Consider the following 25,259-nt stretch of genomic DNA (forward strand, 5'->3'; position numbering starts at 1 on the left):
TTCCATGTGGCCTACATAACATGTAATGGTGGTTATTCCGTCAAAATGTTGCATAGATTGTTTTAGAGACCATCTTCAAGCCTCTTTCTGACCGTCTCTTTCTGGGCGGCCTTATTTACATGCCTCCACTTTGACTGTTTCTTCTCCACGTCATCCATCTTGCAGTTCTTAGCATTTCCGTAGCAAGTCTACTGACAGATTAAGTTCAAAGCATACGCTACTCTGTATTAGAAATTGCAACAGCAGAGGCTGAATGCCCCACAACAAGATGATGGAGAAAAAGAAGGAGCTAATTGAGGACAGTGCAAACTAAAATGGCGGACGTGCGCAGATATTTGGGACTTATGCAGATCACACATGCACAACAGCAGGTACCAATAGGTAGAAAACTTGGTTTTGCATAATATGTCTCCTAAGAGGTGCCATTTTGGGGTCCTTATACACACACCATAACAATACCTGTTTGTTGAAACACAGTTCATCTGACTACGGTAGACGTAATGCTTCGACAATTCATCAAGCGGTGCGCCTTTGTAGCTTACCAAAGTCGTACTAAAATATTTTGACAGATTTTTGAGCGCTGTGCGTAATGTTCTATATTCTCAATGAAACATCAAATTTTTGGTCTTGTTTGCTTACCGCTACTTGCTAGCGTCATTTATTGAACAGGCATTGCCAGAGACTTACTGACTGTCCAATCAGATTGCTCCAATGTCATCACTACACTGCACTTTTTGGGCGGTGTTATACTGCAGCACACTATCAAAAGATCAATATATCTGTGCTTACATAATTCAGAAAAAAAGGAGTGGCAAAAACAACTAGAATTAGTTGTTCTGCTGGGGAGTTGTGAGTGTTTTTGTTTTGTGGAGACAACTTGGCGGCTCTTTGATTGTCGATGTATTTTTAAACGACAAACTGTTTTAGCTTGGGAACTTTGCACCAGAGTACAGGGTGAGAGAAAAATGGTGTTTCAATTTGTCCTTATGTCTTGCGAGTATGGAGAAATCGACAATAAGAATCTTTGGATCTTAATTAGGGGCATTTGTTTGCGATATACTTGGCTTTTTTGTGGCCTTTTTACAGCACTTAATTCCAAGGCTGCGTCACTGTCACAGATGGATTTAATTGATGTTGTTAATAAATTTATAAATATGAAGGGATATGTGGGTGTTCAAATGGCGTTTTTGTTTGTTGTTTGTCTATGCCTCGTGTGCGCAACATGTATTATTTATTACTAATTTTTTAGGTTTTTCGTTGTGTTTTACTTTTGTATGTCTGTGGAAATTGCGCCGCTAAAATGGCAGCAAGTTGCATCAGCTCTGTCAATGTTTTTAAGGTCTTTTATGTCCTTTGTGTTCTTAAATGTGTCCCTCTTGTTTTCATACAAAGATGGCGCGGTATTGTGCTCTCTCGTTGTTGGTGCTTTTTTCTTTGTTTCTTACATTGAACAAAGAGAGCACAGTCTACCAAGTCAAAATTCCTTGTGTGTTAAACATACTTGGCCATTAAAGCTGATTCTTATTATTTGCCCAAATATATCTTTGGTTATACACTGTTATTTATGTACCTCGAATGCACAAAGAAATATGAATAAGTGTGTTTGGCTTCTTTTTTAGCTTTACAACATTCCAAAAATTACACCACATAAGCAAACCCATAATTAACTAATGATATCATATGGACAAAGATAAGACCTTCTGGAGGAAAGATCTGTGGTCAGATGAAACACAAATGTATCTGTTTGGCCACAATACCCAGCAATATGTTTGGAGGAGAAAAGGTGAGGCCTTTAATCCAAAGGAACACCATCCCTACCGTCAAGCATTGTGGTGGTAGTATTATGCTCTGGGCCTGTTTTGCTGCCAATGGAACTGGTGCTTTACAGAGATTAAATGGGACAATGAAAAAGGATGACCTCCAAATTCTTCAGGACAACCTAAAATCATCAGCCCGTAGCTTGGGTCTTGGGCGCAGTCGGGTGTTCCAACAGGACAATGACCCAAAACACACATCAAAAAGTGGTAAAGGAATGGCTAAATCAAGCTAGAATCAAGGTTTTAGAATGGCCTTCCAAAAGTCCTGACTTAAACGTTGTGACAATGCTGAAAAATCAAGTCCATGTCAGAAAACCAAAAAATTTAGCTGAACTTGCCAGAAATTTGTGCCAAGGGACATGTAACCAAATATTAACATTGCTGTATGTATACTTTTGACCCAGCAGATTTGGTCACATTTTCAGTAGACCCATAATAAATTCATAAAAGAACCAAACTTCATCAATGTTTTTTTTGACCAACAAGTATATGCTCCAATCACTCTATCATAAAAAATAAGAGTTGTAGAAATTATTGGAAACTCAAGACAGCCATGACATTATGTTCTTCACAAGTGTATGTAAACTTTTGACCACGACTTTATGTACTGTATTTGTGTATGTATGTATGTATGTAGGTACCTATGTATGTGGGTAAGTATGTATGTATTAATGAATGAATATACATATGTGTGTATATATGTATGAATAATTGTGTGTATATGAGTATGTATGTGAATTTTATGTACAATATATTTGTCTCCAAGTGTGTGTAGGAGCCAAAGTATGGCCCCAGCCACCCAGAGAGCCCAACCCAAAACAGCAGGTGCAGTGCCTACGGGACAAGGGACCACCAGCCCCACGCAGCCAGGCAGGCCAGCGACAGGAAACCCAGAATAGAATAGAATCACTCTACAAAAAAAAGCTTAGAAAATTTTAGAAATGAAACCTTTACTTTACCATCTTTGTAATATTATTTTCAAACACAATCTACTAAGCTTTCTTAATTTCTTAAAATTTAAAAGCTCATGTCTGATATATAAATGTCTACATGGATTACGTCCGCCCCCACTAAATGATTACATTAAATACAGAACAAGTGAAACATCTACACCTCGCATCACAAGGGCCATAACCAGGGGAGACTGTGAGGTACCTTCGTACGGCGTGGCGAAGTTGGTAGAGTGGCCGTGCCAGCAATCGGATGGTTACTTGGGTTCAATCCCCACCTTCTACCATCCTAGTCACGTCCGTTGTGTCCTTGGGCAAGACACTTCACCCCTTGCTCCTGATGGCTGCTGGTTAGCACCTTGAATGGCAGCTCCCGCCATCAGTGTGTGAATGGGTGAATGTGGAAATACTGTCAAAGCGCTTTGAGTACCTTGAAGGTAGAAAAGCGCTATACAAGTATAACCCATTTATCATTTATTTATTTATTTACCTGTGAAAAAACCTCCTTTGGTCATTTTTTTTTCTCACAAGGGATGCTTACTGTGGAACGGTTTACCTATCTGCAGTAAGGGAATCCTCCAACTTTGCTACATTCAAAAGTCAATTAAAAGCCTATAAATCAAACAGGGAACACACTGTGCTGACAAACAAAGTCAAGGTGCTGCATAACCTAAGTGCAACCTAAATAAAAGCACAAGACAAGAACTAAGACACTAAACACAGGAAAACACCAACAAACTCAAAATAAGACATGATCTGGTGTGAACAGATCATGACAGTGTACACCAACCTGTCTGGGGACTTTAGAAGCGGAAGTTAAACTTTGGTTAAAACGTGACATATTTACATAATACATATATGTTCATTAATATGTGCCGTCCCTATTTTAAATAAAACACGAGCGGCTGGTGGAGCCCCTCAACCATGAAATCCAAACCATGCTGGATCTAGGAGTGATTGAACCCTCAAACAGTGAGTGGTGTAACCCCATTGTCCTTGTTCCTAAAAAAGACAATACGAGTACGGTATGTAGTGACCTACGCAAAGTGAACGCCGTTTCTAAATTCGATGCTCATCCCATGCCACGTATTGATGAACTTCTTGAGAAGCTCGGCAAAGCTGTGTTCATCACCACCCTTGACCTGTGTAAGGGATACTGGCAAGTCCCTTTAGAGAAGGAGTCAAGGGAGTACACTGCCTTCCGTGGACCAAAGGGTCTCTATCATTACACGGTTATGCCGTTCGGACTCCATGGAGCCCCCGCAACATTTCAACGGCTAATGGATCGCGTTCTGCAGGGGTGTGGCCAGTTCTCTGCTGCCTATCTCGATGATGTGGTGGTTTTCAGCACTTCCTGAAAAGACCACCTCTCTCATCTGCGTCAAGTCCTGCTCCGGATCTGTTCTGCCGGGCTCACTCTCAACACCCAGAAATGTGAGTGGGCCAAAACTGAGGTGTGTTACCTAGGTTACCATCTTGGCAACGGGCAGATACGTCCTCAGGTGGACAAGGTGAAGGCTATCCAAGACAGTCCTAGACCCCGGACAAAGAAGCAGGTCCGGTCATTCTTGGGGCTTTCCGGGTGGTACAGAAGATTTGTGCCCCACTTCTCTACCATCACAGCTCCTCTTGTCGAGCTGACAACCAAAGCATCCTCTAATCCAGTCAAATGGACAGACACATGTGAAACTGCCTTCACGAATGTCAAAACTATTCTATGCTCTTCTCCGGTCTTACAAAGTCCTGACTTCAACCAGCGATTCCTTGTTCAAGTTGATGCCTCTGGTGTGGGCCTTGGAGCCGTCCTAGCCCAAGGAAAGGAGGGCGAGGAACAACCGCTTCTATATCTGAGCCGTAAACTGCATCCCAGAGAAACTAGGTACTCTGCCATTGAAAAGGAATGTCTTGCCATCAAGTGGGCATTGGACAGCCTACGTTATTACCTTCTGGGACGGACCTTTGATCTGGAAACGGACCACAGTGCATTGAGCTGGATCAACTCCATGAGGGATAAGAACTCCCGTGTCACCAGATGGTACTTGGCGTTACAGCCCTATTGCTTCATCGTTACACATCGAGCTGGCAAAACTAACTTGCTAGCTGATTACCTGTCTCGTCTCCCTGGACTTGCTGTCGCTGGAGAGGAGGGAGGTAATGTGACAGTTTGACCCCACACTGTCACTGTTTGACCTTTGGACTTCCTCACAAACCGTGCACATTTGTTGGGAAGCTCAACATGGACACAAACATTCAATCTTGTTAGCCAGTGAAAAGCATGTGCTCAACAAACAAATTGTTACCTGTCACTCACCATGGCTCTGAACAATTGACCAAAAGAGTCAGGGTGGGGTTGAGGGCTTTATATAGGTGACCACACCTGCATTCACTAATTAGGCCAAATTTGGGTCGAACCATGATCTTCAAATGCTGGGTGTTACAGAAGGACACTGGACATTTAAAAGTTGTGTTGTCTAAGCCTGAATATACTGTGTACGAAAATGACTGCTCTACACATGCAAAAGTACCATGTGAATACTTTTTAGACATGTGATGGTTATTTATGGTGAAATTTACAAAATAACTGTTTTCTTAATTTCCCCTGTCAAATTGGTCCCAGCTAGTGGGCGGGGCTAAGGGCTATTTAAGTTGGAAAATGCTGTTTTTCTGACAGTCTGCTGTCGGTCACTGCCAGAGGAGGATCCCTGTCCTGAGCAGGAGTTTCGGTCTCCATGCATCAAACATCTACTGAGGTGAATATTTTGATGATGAGATTATGTTGTGTTGTAACCGGTTAAATGAGTTTTGTTGAATGCTAATTGATTTTGCTAAATCTGTTATGATTAGTTAATTCTTTACTTTGACATATTTGATTATTGACCTTTGACTATGAGTACATGTATTTTGATATAATGAATGATTTATCTTTTGATTATTTTTAATATGCTTATTTTGATTAATTATATAGGCCTATTTAACGCATGCAACTTCGAAATGTATTTAGAATATAAATGTACTATATATAATATACGATACTAATATTGCCCCTATTTATTACATTACAGATTGTGGGTGCTTTGTTTTTTCTGTCGTTCACCTTTTGACACTTTTTGGGATTTCAATAAATGTTTGTAAACTGTTACCAACTGCGTGCCTTGCCATCCTTGATTTGAAAGTCTGGTTTGCAAAGGTTACATTACCTTCACCCGAGCCTGGGTGTGACAAAAACATTTAAATATAAATAAATCAATTATTGATTATTTAATAGAAAATACATATATAATGTAGCGTCTAACAATTGATTTGATTGATTTTTTTTTACAGTCAAAACTGTCTCGCTCACCCACGCAAGCACGCACACACCCACACACAGCTTTCAAGCTCTGAACATCACAAATAACATTGGGTTGGTTATAATAACAAGTGAAACTAAGTTTTGCCCGGAAAAGGGTGGAGTGCCATCTCCGGGTTGCGGAGGAGACCCTTCCCCAAGTGGAGGAGTTGAAGTACCTCGGAGTCTTGTTCACGAGTAAGGGAAGAGTGGATCGTGAGATCGACAGGCAGATCGGTGCGGCGTCTTCAGTACTGTGGACGCTGTATCGATCCGTTGTGGTGAAGAAGACGCTGATCCGGAAGGCAAAGCTCTCAATTTACCGGTCGATCTCCGTTCCCATTCTCACCTATGGTCATGAACTTTGGGTTATGACCGAAAGGACAAGATCACGGGTACAAGCGGACGAAATTAGTGTCCTCCGCCGGGTGGCGGGGCTCTCCCTTAGAGAGGGTGAGAAGCTCTGTCATCCGGGGGGAGCTCAAAGTAAAGCCGCTACTCCTCCACATCGAGAGGAGCCAGATGAGGCGGTTCGGGCATCTGGTCAGGATGCCACCCGAACGCCTCCCTAGGGAGGTGTTTAGTGCACGTCCGACCGGTAAGAGGCCAGGGGGAAGACCCAGAACACGTTGGGAAGACTATGTCTCCCGGCTGGCCTGGGAACGCCTCGGGATCAGCTGAACGAAGCGGCTGGGGAGAGGGAAGTCTGGGCTTCTCTGCTTAGGCTGCTGCCCCCACGACCCAACCTCGGATAAGCGGAAGATGTATAGATGGACTAAGTTTGGTCTACAATTTATTATTCACATCCAGCCAGGAAGAAGACGCTGTTGTAGCGTGCATATACCTACACACACCTATGCGACACACATTCATGTGACAAGATTGACACAGCTTTTTCAAATTTAAAGTGTTATGTTTTTCATGAATTTCAATGACATTCACAAGTGGTAGGAAAACTCCATGTTCAGCAATTTTCACACAGCCAAGAAAAAAAGGCCTCACATCAAAGTCCGCCTCATTGAGCCTGCCTTTATACATGACTAATCACTAGGGTTTTACGGTATACTGGTATTAGTATAGTACCGCGATACTAATGAATCATATTCTGTACTATACCCCTCTAAAAAGTACCGGTCCCCCACCCCCTCCCCCTGTTGTCGTCGCGTCGCGTCATTGCTGGTTTACAAGCAGACGACCATCTTCAGCAGCGCACAATCACAGAGTACTTACAAGCAGACACAGTGTGTAGACAGAAAAAGGAGAACGGACGCATTTTGGCTTAAAAACTAAAGATAAAGGTGAAACTATAACACTAAAACGCCCTCAGGAAGAGGTGCTTTATGACATGGCTAGCTAGCTAGCGGCTAAAGTCCATCCACAGTCTGCAGTGTTGCAGCTACTTCTAAATCACTAATCCTCGCCTCCATGGCGACAAATAAAGCAAGTTTCTTACAAGTATCATCCTGCAAGACAAGGAATAGCTAAACATGCTTCACTACACGCCGTAGCTCACCGGCGTCACAATGTAAACAAACGCCATTGGTGGATCTACACCTAACATCCACTGTAATGATACGAGGTACAGTACAGTACAGGAGCGTATCTAGTCGATACTACTATGATTGCATCAATATTTTTTAGCATCACAAAATCTTTCCTTTTAAAATAGGTTTATAAACTTAAGAAATATGTCTCTGGACATATGAGGACTTTGAATATGACCAATGTATGATCCTGTAACAACTTGGTATTGGATTGATACCCAGATTTGTGGTATCATCCACAACTAATGTAAAGTATCCAAACAACAGAAGAATTAAGTGATTATTACATGTAGAAAGAACATGTTAAACGAGAAAGTAAGCATACATTAACAGTAAATGAACAAGTAGATTAATAATTAATTTTGTACCACTTGTCCTTAATAATTTTGACAAAATAATAGAATGGAAAATGACACAATATATTACTGCATATGTCAGCAGCTAAATTAGGAGCCTTTGTTTATTTACTTACTACTAAAAGACAAGATGTCTAGTATGTTCACTATTTTATTTAAGGACAAACTTGCAATAAGAAACATGTTTAATGTACTGTAAGATTTTTTGTTAAAATAAAGCCAATAATGCCATTTTTGTAGCTTTATTTAGAAAAGTATCGAAATACATTTTGGTATTGGTACCAAAATATTGGTGTCGGGACACTACTAAACACTTTTGCCTCACTTACGCATGGGGGGCATGTCTGCAGGCTCGATGGGATACTATGAATAAGGCACCGTTTACACTAAGCCGGATAAGGTTATCCAGGGTAAATCACACCTAACCTTATCCGTGTCCACACACAACAATGCCACCCTCTGTCCGCCGGCGCAACACGACCTAGTACACATGCGCGGAAAATGCGCACGTCATAGTCATTTCCAGTGTTGCTTTGTGTGCAAGTTCTTAAATGTAACTTATCTGAACAATATCCAGTGTGGTATTTCAGTTAACTACAATCCAATGTACTGTGGGGCCCTATTGTAGTGAATCACACCGGAGACATCATAAATTAATCAAATCTTTATTAGACACGTAAACAATGTGATAAAGAACATTTAACATTAATCAATCCAGGGATTTAGATATCTGGTCAGGACACTCCTCACTCTTTTGCCTTCACCTTCATTGCCCGTTCGTTTTTGGAGACTTTATATACTCTGGACCTAGACGTTGAGTCGGCGACATAACTGATACAGTCTGCTTTGCCAGTCTAAATGCATTCTCCCTTTTCCTCGACGGCCAGGTAATACAAAGCACACGCTGTCTTTTTTATCACATCCAAGGGAGCTCGCATTCTCGTTGTCTCTCCTTCGACAAATGGACAAAGTTTTTCGCTAAGTAGCATCACAGCTGACCCGGCCAGACATTGGAAAGTTATCTTGCCGTCTGAGAAGTGTTGTATCCGAAATAGCTTCAATCGCTTTCCCTTTAGGTATTCATGGGTGATTTCCACAAGCGTCTGTACAAGAACAAACCCCGTTTCCATATGAGTTGGGAAATTGTGTTAGATGTAAATATAAACGGAATACAATGATTTGCAAATCCTTTTCAACCCATATTCAATTGAATGTACTACAAAGACAAGATATTTGATGTTCAAACTCATAAACTTTATTTTTTTTTTGCAATTAATAATTAACTTAGAATTTCATGGCTGCAACATGTGCCAAAGTAGTTGGGAAAGGGCATGTTCACCACTGTGTTACATCACCTTTTCTTTTAACAACACTCAATAAACGATTGGGAACTGAGGAAACTAATTGTTGAAGCTTTGAAAGTGGAATTCTTTCCCATTCTTGTTTTATGTAGAGCTTCAGTCGTTCAACAGTCCGGGGTCTCCGCTGTCTTATTTTACACTTCAGAATGCGCCACACATTTTCGATGGGAGACAGGTCTAGACTGCAGGCGGGTCAAGAAAGTACCCGCACTCTTTTTTTTACGAAGCCACGCTGTTGTAACACGTGCTGAATGTGGCTTTGCATTGTCTTGCTGAAATAAGCAAGGGCGTCATGAAAAAGACGGCGCTTAGATGGCAGTATATGTTGTTCCAAAACCTGTATGTACCTTTCAGCATTAATGGTGCCTTCACAGATGTGTAAGTTACCCATGCCTTGGGCACTAATGCACCCCCATACCATCACAGATGCTGGCTTTTGAACTTTGCGTCGACAACAGTCTGGATGATTCGCTTCCCCTTTGGTCCGGATGACACGATGTCGAATATTTCCAAAAACAATTTGAAATGTGGACTCGTCTGGACTCGTCAGACCACAGAACACTTTTCCACTTTGCATGAGTCCATCTTAGATGATCTCGGGCCCAGAGAAGCCGGCAGCGTTTCTGGATGTTGTTGATAAATGGCTTTCGCTTTGCATAGTAGAACTTTAACTTGCACTTACAGATGTAGCGACGAACTGTATTTAGTGACAGTGGTTTTCTGAAGTGTTCCTGAGCCCATGTGGTGATATCCTTTAGAGATTGATGTCGGTTTTTGATACAGTGCCGTCTGAGGGATCGAAGGTCACGGTCATTCAATGTTGGTTTCCGGCCATGACGCTTATGTGGAGTGATTTCTCCAGATTCTCTGAACCTTTTGATGATATTATGGACCGTAGATGTTGAAATCCCTATTTCTTGCAATTGCACTTTGAGAAACGTTGTTCTTAAACTGTTTGACTATTTGCTCACGCAGTTGTGGACAAAGGGGTGTACCTCGCCCCATCCTTTCTTGTGAAAGACTGAGCATTTTTTGGGAAGCTGTTTTTATACCCAATCATGGCACCCACCTGTTCCCAATTAGCCTGCACACCTGTGGGATGTTCCAAATACGTGTTTGATGAGCATTCCTCAACTTTATCAGTATTTATTGCCACCTTTCCCAACTTCTTTTGTCACGTGTTGCTGGCATCAAATTCTAAAGTTAATGATTATTTGCACAAAAAAATGTTTATCAGTTTGAACATCAAATATGTTGTCTTTGTAGCATATTCAACTGAATATGGGTTGAAAATGATTTGCAAATCATTGTATTCTGTTTATATTTACATCTAACACAATTTCCCAACTCATATGGAAACGGGGTTTGTAGAAGGAGAAACACAGCATGTCTGGATGACTCGCCTTCATATTTCCAGTGGGTAGCTCCGAGCTACGAAACCGCTTTATCATGAAGCTGGCTGTGGCGCGTTCTTTCTGGCGTCACTTCCTGTGTGGGGGCGGTCTTTCTGGTGTCACTTCCTCTCCGAACTCACTTTGTAAACGATCAATGAGTCCATACAAAGCTAAGTGCCGGAGATTCAAGAAATGCACGCCGCACTTAACCGTGTAAAAATTTGTCCGAGGAGGGGGACCTTAAACGCTGGTTTAGTGTGGCTGAAATGGGGCTTAGGCTAAATAATTATTCATTTAAGGGGTTAAACGACTTAGTGTAGACACGGCCTAAGGCTACACTAAGTATGACTATGACGTGCGCATTTTCCACGCATGCATACTGGGTCGTGTTGCGCCGGCGGACGGAGGGGGCCAGGGGTCTTTGTTGTGTGTGGACACGGATAAGGTTTGGTGTGATTTACCCTGGATAACCTTATCCGGCTTAGTGTAAACGGGGCCTAAGAGAACCTGCGTCATTTCAAGCGCATAAAAAACACTTAAGCACATAGGAGAATAGGGCCCTTGGTGCATGGAAGTTGACACCTATTTTAATTTGCATATTGGAGTAATAAAGTCTCGGCTGGCACGTCAGAATATTTTTAATCAAACATCAGCATTTGTAAATTGTTGTCAGGGTTAAATGATAAAGTATGTGTTCATATTCAAAATTAGGAAATGTGTTTTAAAAAAATACATTTAAAAAGTGCTTTGCCTTCTGTACTTTCATTTTTCGGACCATTCTAGTATAGCTATAGTAGAGTGTGTCTGAACTGCTAATGTAGTTGTTACTGCACTGATGTGTGAACAGTCCCACAGAGGATCTATTGTTCACTATTATCCAGGGCAGACAGCAAACATCAATAAAGCAAGCCTAGATTTGACAATAATGGCGACTCACACTGACACAAGCGCTCCTCCCTGCTCACACTCACTGCTCATGGGTCACTTATGTAAGTGTAGGCATCCCTCTCTCTCTCTCTCAACACACATACACCGCACAGAAACTAGGCCAGATGAGACGTACTCTTTGAAAAATAACAACACATCCCCAATAAAACATGAGGAAGTGGGAACAACGTTAACAACTACTTAATTGCACAGCATAAATATAAAAATTATATATTTAAAATAAGATTTAAAAGGAGAAGCAATGTGTGCCGACCGCTCACAAATGACACCACACACTGGTGAACAGAGAAAGAGGCCCTGTTCAGCGGAATACGTGTGATACCACTGATTGGGACTTTTTGCAGTTTTGACACTGAAAATGGGGCAAAAACTCTGAAGTCTTTTTAGAATTCCTGACATTGTCTACAGACAGAGGAGAGGACAAACGTGTCTATCCTGAGGAGGACAAACTTTCAGTGTCAGACAGGATGGAAGCCGCTTGTTCGTAAGCCTCTAGACAAAACAACAACAAAAAAAATCACACAGTTTTCACACATGAAGAACAGCAACATGGAAGGAAATGCAAAGAAGGAACTGCAGAAACGGCTCTTATGCAATAACTAGAGAACGCAAATAGCTCACAGAGGGGAAACAAACCCACACACATGTACAGTACGTAGTCTGCCATCTTAACACTCAGTAAGAACATAGTTTCTGTTAAACCTACGTTTGCTAGTTAATCCAGCAACAATGTCCATCCTTAATCACCAATTATACTGTGACTGATGGCAGCATCTGTGCTTATTATTATGAGCTAATAATAAAGCAGCAATGACAGACCCGATACTGCATGAGATCATTATCTGTGTGCAGTGTGTGTGTAGAAAGACAATATGACAAGATTTTCAAATGTCTCAGATTGTTTATGCTCAATCCCCCTTTGATGACAGACAGCTGAGCTCTCATCTAGCGCCACCATTGGGTGAACGTTTCTCTGATCACTTAACTGTAAGCTTGTCTGAAAATGACACATGACTACCAAATACTAAGCTTTCCAACAGCACCATCAGGAGGACAAACAAGTCAAATGAAATGCATATTTTTATATTTATATGCTTTGTTTCGAAAATTTTGCACAAAGTTGAAAGTCGCTTTTTACAACAAGAACAAGGAAGTAAATCAGGTTTCATCTTGCTGGGACTACCGTATATCCACTATCAAAATACGCTGACAAAGTACAATACAGTTTTTGATATGTTTATGCTACTGTATTCTAATTTCACACTTAATTTAAATTAAGAATAAAATTACATACTTTAGCAATATACAGTAAATATAGCCTTGCTTTATTTTTTAAACATTGTTGTATTGTATTGTGTTATATTATCTCCACGTGGAATTACTGTGCCACACTTTGAAAACCTTGTTATACATCCATCCATTTGCTACCGCTTATTCCCTTCGGGGTCACGGGGGGTGCTGGAGCCTATCCCAGCTGCACTGGACTGTTGAACAACTTAAGCTGTACATCAAGCAAGAATGGGAAAGAATTCCGCCTGAGAAGCTTAAAAAAATGTGTCTCCGCAGTTCCCAAACGTTTACTGAGTGTTGTTAAAAGGAAAGGCCATGTAACACAGTGGTGAACATGCCCTTTCCCAACTACTTTGGCACGTGTTGCAGCCATGAAATTCTAAGTTAATTATTTGCAAAAAAAAAAAAAAGTTTATGAGTTTGAACATCAAATAACTTGTCTTTGTAGTGCATTCAATTGAATATGGGTTGAAAAGGATTTGTAAATCATTGTATTCCATTTATATTTACAAACCCCGTTTCCATATGAGTTGGGAAATTGTGTTAGATGTAAATATAAACAGAATACAATGATTTGCAAATCATTTTCAACCCATATTCAGTTGAATATGGGTTGAATATGTTACAAAGACAACATATTTGATGTTCAAACTGACAAACTTTTTTTTTTTTTTGCTAATAATCATTAACTTTAGAATTTGATGCCAGCAACACGTGACAAAGAAGTTGGGAAAGGTGGCAATAAATACTGATAAAGTTGAGGAATGCTCATCAAACACTTATTTGGAACATGCCACAGGTGTGCAGGCTAATTGGGAACAGGTGGGTGCCATGATTGGGTATAAAAACAGCTTCCCATAAAATGCTCAGTCTTTCACAAGAAAGGATGGGGTGAGGTACACCCCTTTGTCCAAAACTGCGTGAGCAAATAGTCAAACAGTTTAAGAACAACGTTTCTCAAAGTGCAATTGCAAGAAATTTAGGGATTTCAACATCTACGGTCCATAATATCATCAAAAGGTTCAAAGAATCTGGAGAAATCACTCCACGTAAGCGGCATGGCCGGAAACCAACATTGAATGACCGTGACCTTCGATCCCTCAGACGGCACTGTATCAAAAACCGACATCAATCTCTAAAGGACATCACCACATGGGCTCAGGAACACTTCAGAAAACCACTGTCACTAAATACAGTTCGTCGCTACATCTGTAAGTGCAAGTTAAAGCTCTACTATGCAAAGTGAAAGCCATTCATCAACAACATCCAGAAACGCCGCCGGCTTCTCTGGGCCCGAGATCATCTAAGATGGACTCATGCAAAGTGGAAAAGTGTTCTGTGGTCTGACGAGTCCACATTTTAAATTGTTTTGGGAAATATTCGACATCGTGTCACCCGGACCAAAGGGGAAACGAACCATCCAGACTGTTATCGGCGCAAAGTTCAAAAACCAGCATCTGTGATGGTATGGGGGTGTATTAGTGCCCAAGGCATGGGAAACTTACACATCTGTGAAGGCACCATTAATGCTGAAAGGTACATACAGGTTTTGGAACAACATAAGCTGCCATCTAAGCGCTGTCTTTTTCATGGACGTCCCTGCTTATTTCAGCAAGACAATGCCAAGCTACATTCAGCACGTGTTACAACAGCGTGGCTTCGTAAAAAAAGAGTGCGGGTACTTTCTTGACCCGCCTGCAGTCCAGACCTGTCTCCTATCGAAAATGTGTGGCGCATTATGAAGCGTAAAATACAACAGCAGAGACCCCGGACTGTTGAACGACTGAAGCTCTACATAAAACAAGCATGGGAAAGAATTCCACTTTCAAAGCTTCAACAATTAGTTTCCTCAGTTCCCAATCGTTTATTGAGTATTGTTAAAAGAAAAGGTGATGTAACACAGTGGTGAACATGCCCTTTCCCAACTACTTTGGCACGTGTTGCAGCCATGAAATTCTAAGTTAATTATTATTTGCAAAAAATAAATCAAGTTTATGAGTTTGAACATCAAATATCTTGTCTTTGTAGTGGAATTAAATTGAATATGGGTTGAAAAGGATTTGCAAATCATTGTATTCCGTTTATATTTACATCTAACACAATTTCCCAACTCATATGGAAATGGGGTTTGTATATCAACTATCAGAGACAGCTTCAGGAAACTCTTCATTTAACATAATGTCATCTTTTACTGCTTCAACATAGCTCAATCGACACAGAAAAAGGTCAAGTGAAATAACAACTGTAGGTCAATAATGCTTGTCTTTCTCTCAGACAGACAGGGCTTTGCTGTCCGTTTAATGTGGGGCGCACACGCACGCACACACACACACCGCACAGTGAGCTAACGTTACGCTAAAAGCTAATTAGCTTTCACCTCAAGGACTGCGAGCGAGCTGAGCTGCCGCTTATGGTTCTAGAATGTCAACGGGCTCATAGTGATGTTACTAGTAGTTGACTAGGAGGTGTTTATTATAATTTGGAGAGAGTCCGCTGCCTTATGTTTACCTGCTAAACACGTATCTGCTCACCCGCACCGTCTCTCGTCTCTGCCTGCCTCTGTCGTGAACACTGACTCCATGCGCTCTGAATACGCACTGCTGATTGGCTGTTATATGCGCTCTGAATACGCACTGCTGATTGGTTGTTATATGCGCTCTGAATATGCACTACTGATTGGCTGTTACCGCTCTGCGTGTAACCAATCAGATGGTTCTGTGGGTGGGACAATGTTGGGTGCTGCAGAGACATACTGACAGAGGCAGATGCAGAACTAAGCAGAGCAGCTTGTTAAGACTTTAGTTTAGGCGGTGGCTCTTTGTTGTTAAGGCGGCCGCCTTAACCACAAAGCGCTGCAGGAAACCCTGCCCTGGACAAGTTGCCACCTCATCGCAGGGCCAACACAGACAACATTCACACTCACATTCACACATCAAAATTTACAAAAAATTGGGTTGAAAACATTTGTTTGTTGGTTGAAATTTATTTTGAACATGTATACAGGATCAACATGATACATAATAATAAATGATAAATGGGTTGTACTTGTATAGCGCTTTTCTACCTTCAAGGTACTCAAAGCGCTTTGACACTACTTCCACATTTACCCATTCACACACACATTCACACACTGATGGAGGGAGCTGCCATGCAAGGCGCTAACCAGCACCCATCAGGAGCAAGGGTGAAGTGTCTTGCTCAGGACACAACGGACATGACAAGGTTGGTACTAGGTGGGGATTGAACCAGCGACCCTCGGGTCACGCACATCACATATTTTACATATTTTTATTAACTACATGCCCATAAAGGAGTAATAAAAGTAAAGCTTATCTAATCCTCCCCCTTTTTCACTTTATAGCAATTACTGACACATATATTCACTTCCTGTTCTTAATTGGTACACAATTTACATCAATACATTGTAAATACAACAGCTCTCTTCATAAATAGTTAAAGTCAGTTATGATTCACTTAATGATGGATAAGATTATTTTTAATAAATTCATAAGGGAACATAAAACTTGGTGCAGTATATATTAAGATTTTTGGGGGTGAAATTTGTAACAAAAATACATATTTTTCTCCTTTGACTATATTTACTGAGGTGTGATATATCTAACTGTTAGAGTACACAAACATGTCTATAAAACAGTATTGCCTTTTTGAATAATAAATTGGTTTATGCCCAATGAATGATGATGTATGATGCCTTTATAGACTACTTTGTACAGTGGTATAATGATTGACCTTACAGAAATACAGGAGCTGATAAAAGCTGCAGTTATTGATAAGGACATTATCTCAAAATCTAAACCTGCTATGAAGAACATATTCTTATTCAGTAATATATTAATATTGAATATCAAGTCTAAAATGTGAGGCAACAAACATATGTTCATTCGTTCCACAGTGTTATTGAATATATAATCACTACATGTATGCTTCTACAGTCCTACTCAAGGGAAATAAGTACAGTATTTTCTTCTTGCCATCATATCAAAATAAATTATTTTTGTAGATGCATTTCAGATTTTTTTACTTTTAGAATACCAATTATATTTAAATATTCTAGCGATATAAATATTTTTTTATTATACTTTCATCACACAGAATTAAACTATTTACTTAGGTATGATCATTTGAAATATGCTGCCATCTAGTGTCCGTAGAGTATACCTACATTTTAGGAATACAAAAAAGTAGAAGTAAATAATACATCGTTTGATTGTGCTGATTTCTCTTCATTGAGAATAAAGTATTACTATAAATGTGTGGAGAAAATGGTTCATAAATATTAAGTGTAAATTGCTGAGTATTTTGTAAACAGGCAAATCACTTCCAGAGTCAGTTAATAAACTAAGGTGTTGGTCCACAAGAGCCCTCCTTGAAAACACACATAAAAACTTTAAATGTAGTTTTGATTCCCTCCATCTATGCTGGGTAATACTGTAACCGTGGAAAGTTGACACCAAAAGTGAAGGAGAGGTAATACAGAAAATCACCAACTGAGCTTTTGTTCGCGACTACAACAGGGACACCAGAGCACACAACTCCCGGACAATAGCACATGTGCATTGTGCACACATGCATGCACAAAGAAGAAGTAACACACTAAAGCAGGATAAGTAATTACAGTCTTTACAAATATAGTGCTGAACAAGATATCCAGCCTTAAGTCATAGGTGAGTTTTACTTTTATTCAAGCCAATTTACTGTTTCTTGATATGCATACACAAAGCATTGTCTTCATGCATTCATCACGCACATTTCTCTGAACAGAACATTTACGGGCCACTTAGGACAGCTCTCTAACCAAATCCAGGCCATTTTCCTTCGAAATGAAGGTCTACAGCAGGGTTATTCAACTGGTGGCCCTGCGGCCGAATCCAAATTCAGCTCAAGACTAGGGAGACAAACCTTTTTGTAGCAAATTCCTAAGAACACAAGAATGCTCCTGTAGTATAGAGCAGGGGTCGGGAACCTATGGCTCGCGAGCCAGGTGTGGCTCTTTTGAGGATTGCATCTGGCTCTCGGATTTCGGCTTTTCAGATAAAACAAAATATTATCGCTTGTTTTAATCCATCCATAGATTTTCCACTGCTCATGTCTTGTACAGAGCTGCAGTTGGCAGTTTTATTTGGATGATAATAGCAGTTTTATTTGGATGATAATAGCCTACGTTGGGCGTTGCTGGGTAAACAGGTAAACGCCCCCTTTTGAATCAGTCTGCGCGGTCATTAGCTCAAAGCTAACCCTTCGACGAAGAAGATGGCAAAAACAAAAAAAGATGGAGTATCGTACATTTCAGGACAAATGGACCGAAGAATTCGCCTTTGTGGAGAGAGCAGGTTCTGCAGTGTGTCTAATTTGCAATGAAAAAATTGCATCGATGAAACGGTCGAGTGTAAAGCGGCACTTCGACACACGCCATGCTACCTTTGCATCAAAATACCCTGCGAGAGACAGCAGGAAGAAAGTGTGCCAAGAGCTACTGAGCAGGGTGCAAGCTAGCCAGCATCAACTCCGCGTATGGACCCGGCAAGGTGACTATAATTCCGCTAGTTTTGCTGGATCTTTAGCAATAGTGAGGAACGGAAAACCATTCACAGATGGCGAGTATGCTAAAACGTTCATGCTGGATGTAGCCAATGAACTTTTTGATGATCTTCCGAACAAAGACAAGATAATTAAACGGATACAAGACATGCCTGTCGGCAAGAACTGTTCATGATCGTACCATCATGATGGCAAACCAAGTGGAGGAAACGCAAGTGAAGGACATAAATGCAGTGCCGTTCTTTTCCCTGGCTGCATGAAGCTTAAACTCACCAAGTACCAACCAGACTACAAAGCCATCAGCAAATCCGTGCAGCACCAGAAGTTGCATTAATGTTGAGTATTATAACAACATTATTTAAAAGAATACATTTAGAGGCTTATTATACTCACATTTAGTTGAATTCAGTCTTAAAATATATTATATGGCTCTCACAGAAATACATTTCCAAATATTTTGCTTTCATGGCTCTCTGAGTCACAAAGGTTCCCAACCCCTGGTATAGAGGAACTTGGACTACTGTAAACACATTGGTGGATCCTTGCATTGACATTTTATCCTCATTTAACCTTAAATGTGATTTATGTAACTAGGGTCTTGCTGTAGCTTGTTTACTTCAGATGCAGACACTAGTCAAATTTCAACATCTTTAGTTATTCTGGTGGTGTTCCTCAGGGTTAAATTTTAGGAGCTCACCCATCATTTGAGCTATTCAACCGGTGTGGAGAAAACTTGCGAGAGACTTACATTTTTGCAGCAGATTCTTAACACTAGAGTGCTGCCATCTTTGAATAGTTTTTTTTGCAGAAGGTGCTTGAAAACAGCAAAAAGCTATAACTGATAGAATAAATAGACCAAAATCAAATGTCTACTGTAGAGAATGCTGGTTCTCTAGAATATACAAAATAAGACTAATAAGATGCAGCCACACAAACAATTTAGTTGAATATCCTTGGTAAAGATATTGGACATTGTGTGTGTGTGGCTTTTGTGGATCAAAATATAAATCCAGTGTAGCATAACACCAACTAAAATTCGACCAGATGCTGAGTGCAGGCATCCTGGAGTACAGCTTTCTGTTTTTTATCCTGCATATGCTTCTCCATGACTGATCCCAGGGATTGAATGAAACGATAATCCATAATGCGACTAAAGCTATGCATTAATAATGTATACATGTCACAGAAGAGTGAATATCATATTTTTAAAAATGGACATAAAATACATGACTTGGATTAGCAGTGGGGTTAGAAGGGGGGCAAAGTACTCATTCTATTTTGTAAAGGATTAGTGATAAATAAAGAGAGCGGGGTATAGAAGGGTGGTGCATTGATGCGTGAACGCATCACTCTTCTCTGCCTGCCTGATTTAAAGGCACAATAATGTTCCATTCTTGTACACACAAATAGAACAGCAACTCTATGATTAAAAGTCAGAAATGAGGGTTAGGGCTGCATAATTTATCACTCCCGGCAGCGCTTTTTTATTTATATAACAAATGCCGCTCCTAAAAATACTCCAGTCAGAGCAAAGAGAGGAAATCACAAGGTGTGTTTATGCAAAAAGCATGACAGTCAGCTCAAGGCTTGTGACGAGCTACAAACAACCAGTAAAAAGCTGCTCATCTCCCACTCCTGCCGTATCAACAAGATCGGCTTCCTCCCATGACTCAGCTATTCCTGAATGTGCATTATCATCAAGCTCCGCAACAAGACAAACGGAGGAACTTACATGCTGCTCTTCTTGCGAGGGGAGCCCTTCCTGTGCTGGCTGAGGGACCCTCCCATGGCATCAACCAAGGATGTGCCCAGGTCAAGTATGATTCCTCAAGATTGCACGTTCCCTCACTTAACCTGTCCTTCAAAATATCAGAACTCCATGAGATATTAGTCATGTCAGTTCACTTCGCCACGCCGAAACATTCTGCACTGAGCCCACATAAACACTAGTGACAGTCCCGCCTCTTCATTATCCCCATTCTCTCTCTTTCGCTCTCTCTCTCTTTCTCTCAGGCAGATTACAGTCACTTGGAAGAAAGGCAGGGAGGTTGAGTGCATAAAAGGAGGGGTACATGGGGATGGAGTGTCATGGGGGGCATTGTTCTATACAGAGAGAGACTCTTTCTTTGTAAAACAGCTGCATTTGAGACCCACAGGGGGAGAGTGGCCTCCCTTGTTGTTGTGCCACCTACTCATTACCTGCAGGAACTACATAACACACACCAGAGACCAGTGTTCATTTTTACAGCACTTTTAAAATGTAGTTTTAATTTCGTCTTTTGACAAAAATTTATTTCGTTTTGGTCAAACTTTAGTCATCTAAATTGATTTAATTTTAATTGACTAAAATATAACGTATAAAATATAAGACTCTACTTTTTTAGAATGTTTGCCTATCATTCACAGTTCTCACAGTATGTGAGACAAGAACACACATCTTTCTCTTGTCTGTATTCTAAATAGTGAAAAACTGCTTGAAAGAGGCGGCTAACAATGCAGGTAATGGGGTTATGATCTATTCCGCCGATAAAGCACTATAGAAAACATTCAGAAATCTCCACCAGCAATGTTTTATATAGAAAACGGTCGTCTTTTCCACGAGTCAAGTCAAGTCAGGGCCGTCACAGATGCTCGCCGGTCAGTAATGATAGATGGTGAAGCACGGAGACGGTTTGCGGTGTTGCTGTTAAGCAGTCGTTACGTATCTCGTGCAAATCCGGGGTAATTATCTACCGGGCAGCCCTGGCTCTCGCATTGTTTTAAGAATAAACTGTCAACTGACTGCTAGTCTCGCGCAACACCCGTCCATGTATCTACATCCATTCTCATCTTCAGCTAACATATCAAGCACGTGAGTTCAGCACTGTTTATCATCACAGAACGCATAGAAATCAACAAAGACCATATACAGTAAAACGCACAAATCGTCAGCTATTTGGTTAGCTCCGATTTTCAGTTCAGTTTATTTATTTATTTCATTCATATCGGCAGGATTTAGGTTGATTGCATTATTTTTATTTGTTTTTTTAACGTTCTCATCTGAGATGTGTTTATTTTGTCTGCAGAATGTGTCCCAGGCCAATAAAAAAAACAAGCTGTGGCCTCCTGGTAGCAGTTTGGACACCCTTGCTGTAAAGTCACAGAGTTGTCACATAAAAGATTTGAATATATTGTTTAATAGCATTATTTGCAATGCCTTCTCTGTAACTGTGACATCAATATTTTGCCAGAGCAACAAGCACGTTTCATAAAATGTGTCATTTTAATCACCAAATTAGCACAGCAAAGGCGTGTAAACTTACGCACACCAGCAGTTCATATGGCAACAGGAGTTTCGGCCAATTTAAAGTTGTGTAGATGTCAGGATGACTTGCTTGCTGATGGCGTCATAGCGTCAAAAGTGATGTATGTAAACGACCATTTTTTTAAATTTAACATTGAACAGTGAGCTGTTGATAACTATGCTTTCCAGTTTAATTATCTTGTTTTCTTTCACTTCTGAGTCTCACTTGCAAGTATTATATAGTAGACTTTGCATACAGTTGTAATTCCAGACAATAGATGACAGTAGTGTATAGACTAAGGAGCTATTTACAGACAATACACAGAGATCAGTTTTGCACTGCAGTGCATGCTGCACTGTCTTTAAATAAAGCCAACAAAACATAATTTATCTTTTTGGGGTGGGTATACTAAGATATAGCAAGTAAACATTTATTTCAGTTTGTCCTCAGTGTCTTGCCATAAAGTTGAATGTGTTTAGTCGTGTCTTTTGTTGAGGCCTACATACTGTTTATACTGTGTGCATGGTATTTGTTACACTCCAGCTGTTTAATGGAAACATGTATATTAGTTTTATTTTTGTTTACCAAATTTGAAGGTGTTGAAATCGCCATGTAAAATTGCTAATGCTAAAGCTCCAATGGACATTAGCATTGAGCGAGCACATTTTAAAAAGTTGAGCCTTAATGTTGAGAGCTTTCTATCAGGCATGCTTGCTTTATTTGTTGATAATTGTAACATTATCATTATCTCTCTTGTAATGCACATTTCAAAGCGACATTAAATCACTGATAAATAAATGAAACAGCATCAACCCAAATTATATTTCTTATCTTCATTTCAGTTAACCTGCTATAAATTGCTACTTGACATATTTTACAGTGACTACAGTATATGTGCAAGGCTTGTTCTGGGAGTACATTAAGTATATTTAGTCAAGTAGCAGTGAAACAGATGAATTATGATGATTCTCCTACCTACAGAGAGGATGATGCAAGGCTGGATTTTGTGCACGTGGCTTCCTCGGAGTTGTCCATGGCAACAAGGTGTTGAAGTTTGCCACTTCCTTCCTTTCTCTTCCGTCCATACGTAAAGCAATGTGCAGCTGTGCAGAGCAACAAGAGGCAACCCCCATTGTGTGAGTTGGTAAAGTTGGGAGAGTTTAAAATCGTCACTCTTTTTCATTCTTACTATGACATCACGTTATCATGTTGCAAAGTTTGGTACAAAAGTTACAAATGGACACTAATACATAATATCAGTGTTTAAATTACAATTATTTATGTATCGTATTATATATTCTGATGCCGTAGTATACATTTCTTGCACACAGAAAAAACCCTCATTAGTTTGGACAGATGTGTGCAAGCAAGCGGAAATAAGATCAGGTTTTATATGATTATTCTGAATTTGTAAGTGTAATTGGTTTTCTGTTATCATTCATTTTGGGGTCCTGGTTTAGGGTTTGTTATTACTCCATATCTCATTTCTGAGGGGAAACTACATATTACAAACAAAATCACAAAATACTTGAAAGAGAAGTTGTCTAAAATCCTCCCATAAATGTTTTTAAAAGTGATAAAGTTCGACAATCAAAATTATACTATCATAATACATTTGATATGTGCTATGTCCAAGGACGCACGGACATTAACTGCGTACTCAAACGATTTTATTTCTACTCAACCATTATTATATACTCTTATTATCCATAGACATCTTATAAGTAGACGCAGCATTGGCTCCTGTGACGTGAGAAATTCGGCCGCCATCTTGAAGTGGTGATGAGGAGCCGGCGAGCAGTGTGTTCAGCGTTTTCCTGCTCAAATGAGCGGACTGTTGAAAAAAGGAATCGGGGGATTGCTTTTCACAAGTTAGATTTAACATTAACGTACTATTGGTTGTAAACAAAATTCACCAGCCGCCACTGATTATGATGCATTCTCATTTTAGGCAAAGTATAAGACAATACTTTCTTAACAGTATAATTGTAACCAGGAATAAGTCTTCAAGTAACAATATTCAAATACTAACATTGTTGGGTAAGACAGAATTTGGTTTTATTCTGAATCCAGTGAAACAGATTGGCGGTTTTAGCTAATATACAGACTTTCAGGTGTTTATATATATTTATGTTTAAGTATTTGGCAGACGCTTTTATCCAAAGCGACATACATAAAAAAATACTTATAAAACAATCACTGTAAACATTATCATTTAAGGGAAGAATGTAATACAAAATATCAATACAAAGTGTCAAGACAGAATAAACTCTCTGCTGCTGCTGCAGCAACAGCGATACAGTCTATAGGTTTGATTGATTGATTGAAACTTTTATTAGTAGATTGCACAGTACAGTACATATTCCGTACAATTGACCACTAAATGGTAACACCCAAATAAGTTTTTCAACTTGTTTAAGTCAGGGTCCACATTAATCAATTCATGGTCCCTAAGATCTATCAAAGCCCGCTCCGAACCATGGATGAATCCAGACCTATTAGCCGCCATAAAAGACAGAGACAGAAAATACTTCGAATACCAAAAGTGTAAAACTGAAGTAGATAAATAACCCAATAATAACCTCAAATCACTCCTTTCAACACTCAAAAAGCAATGCAATAAATTAAGAAATAAGGCAAACAACCTGACTAAATCCTTAAAAAAAAAATTACATTAACGATAAAATAGAAGAAAACAAAATAAGCCACATGAGCTCTGGAAAATTCTCAACAAACAGCTTCCTGGATGCAGCCAGAAACTTAAAACCAGACTAACCAACATCAACATCAAGGAGGGTGACTCCCTCATTACAGATAAAATGGAGGTTTTTTCACCAGAATATCCACAACTCAAGCTGTCTCACCACTCTGGTCGTTTTGGTGTAGAACACATTAAAGCCTTCTACAGAAAGCTAGGAGTAATCAACAACAATTTCAAATTAGAAATGGTCTCAGCTGACAAGGTGCTTAATAAATTGAGCGCGCTCCACCTAAACAAGGCCACCGGCCTTGACAATATTCCCTCCAGATTCCTCAGGGACTCTGCCACCACCATTGCTCCGATCATCACACACATAATAAACCTCTCAATTAAACAAGGCCAAGTACCCAAGGATTTCAAGATAGCAAGCGTAACCCCCCTTTTTAAAAAAGGTAGCAAATTAGAACCTGGTAACTACCGACCTGTTTCTATTCTCAGTTCCATTTCGAAAGTAATGGAAAAAATAGTTTATGAACAGGTCAATAGATACCTTTCTACTAATAAACTCATGTACAAATTCCAATCCGGCTTCAGAACTAACCACTCCACTGACACATGCCTTCTCTATCTGACCGACCACATCAAACATGAGGTGGATGCGGGCAAGTACTGCGGCATGGTCATGCTGGACCTTCAGACGGCCTTTGACACCGTAAACCACGCTATT

The 25,259-nt window shown here is 40.1% G+C and overlaps 1 protein-coding gene across 4 annotated transcripts in view; it reads right to left on the bottom strand.

The window, feature by feature from the left end:
* LOC133623284 (transforming acidic coiled-coil-containing protein 1-like) overlaps positions 1-20,469 on the bottom strand; it is a 55,512-nt gene extending 35,043 nt beyond the window's left edge. Inside the window, exons 1-2 of one of the 4 annotated variants that reach the window (XM_061986444.1) lie at positions 5,079-5,088; positions 4,876-4,997 (exon numbers count right to left, since the gene is read on the bottom strand). In XM_061986444.1, coding sequence (XP_061842428.1) covers positions 4,876-4,997; positions 5,079-5,081 — 125 coding nt within the window. In that variant the 5' untranslated portion in view covers positions 5,082-5,088. Of the gene's footprint in view, positions 1-4,875; positions 4,998-5,067; positions 5,393-20,279 lie in introns of those variants that run through there. The other 3 variants (XM_061986447.1, XM_061986443.1, XM_061986448.1) reach the window with 3 other exon arrangements.
* Between the last annotated feature and the right edge of the window lie 4,790 nt (positions 20,470-25,259).

The sequence above is a fragment of the Nerophis lumbriciformis genome, linkage group LG12 (assembly GCF_033978685.3).
Source record: "Nerophis lumbriciformis linkage group LG12, RoL_Nlum_v2.1, whole genome shotgun sequence".
Classification (NCBI taxonomy): Eukaryota; Metazoa; Chordata; class Actinopteri; order Syngnathiformes; family Syngnathidae; genus Nerophis; species Nerophis lumbriciformis.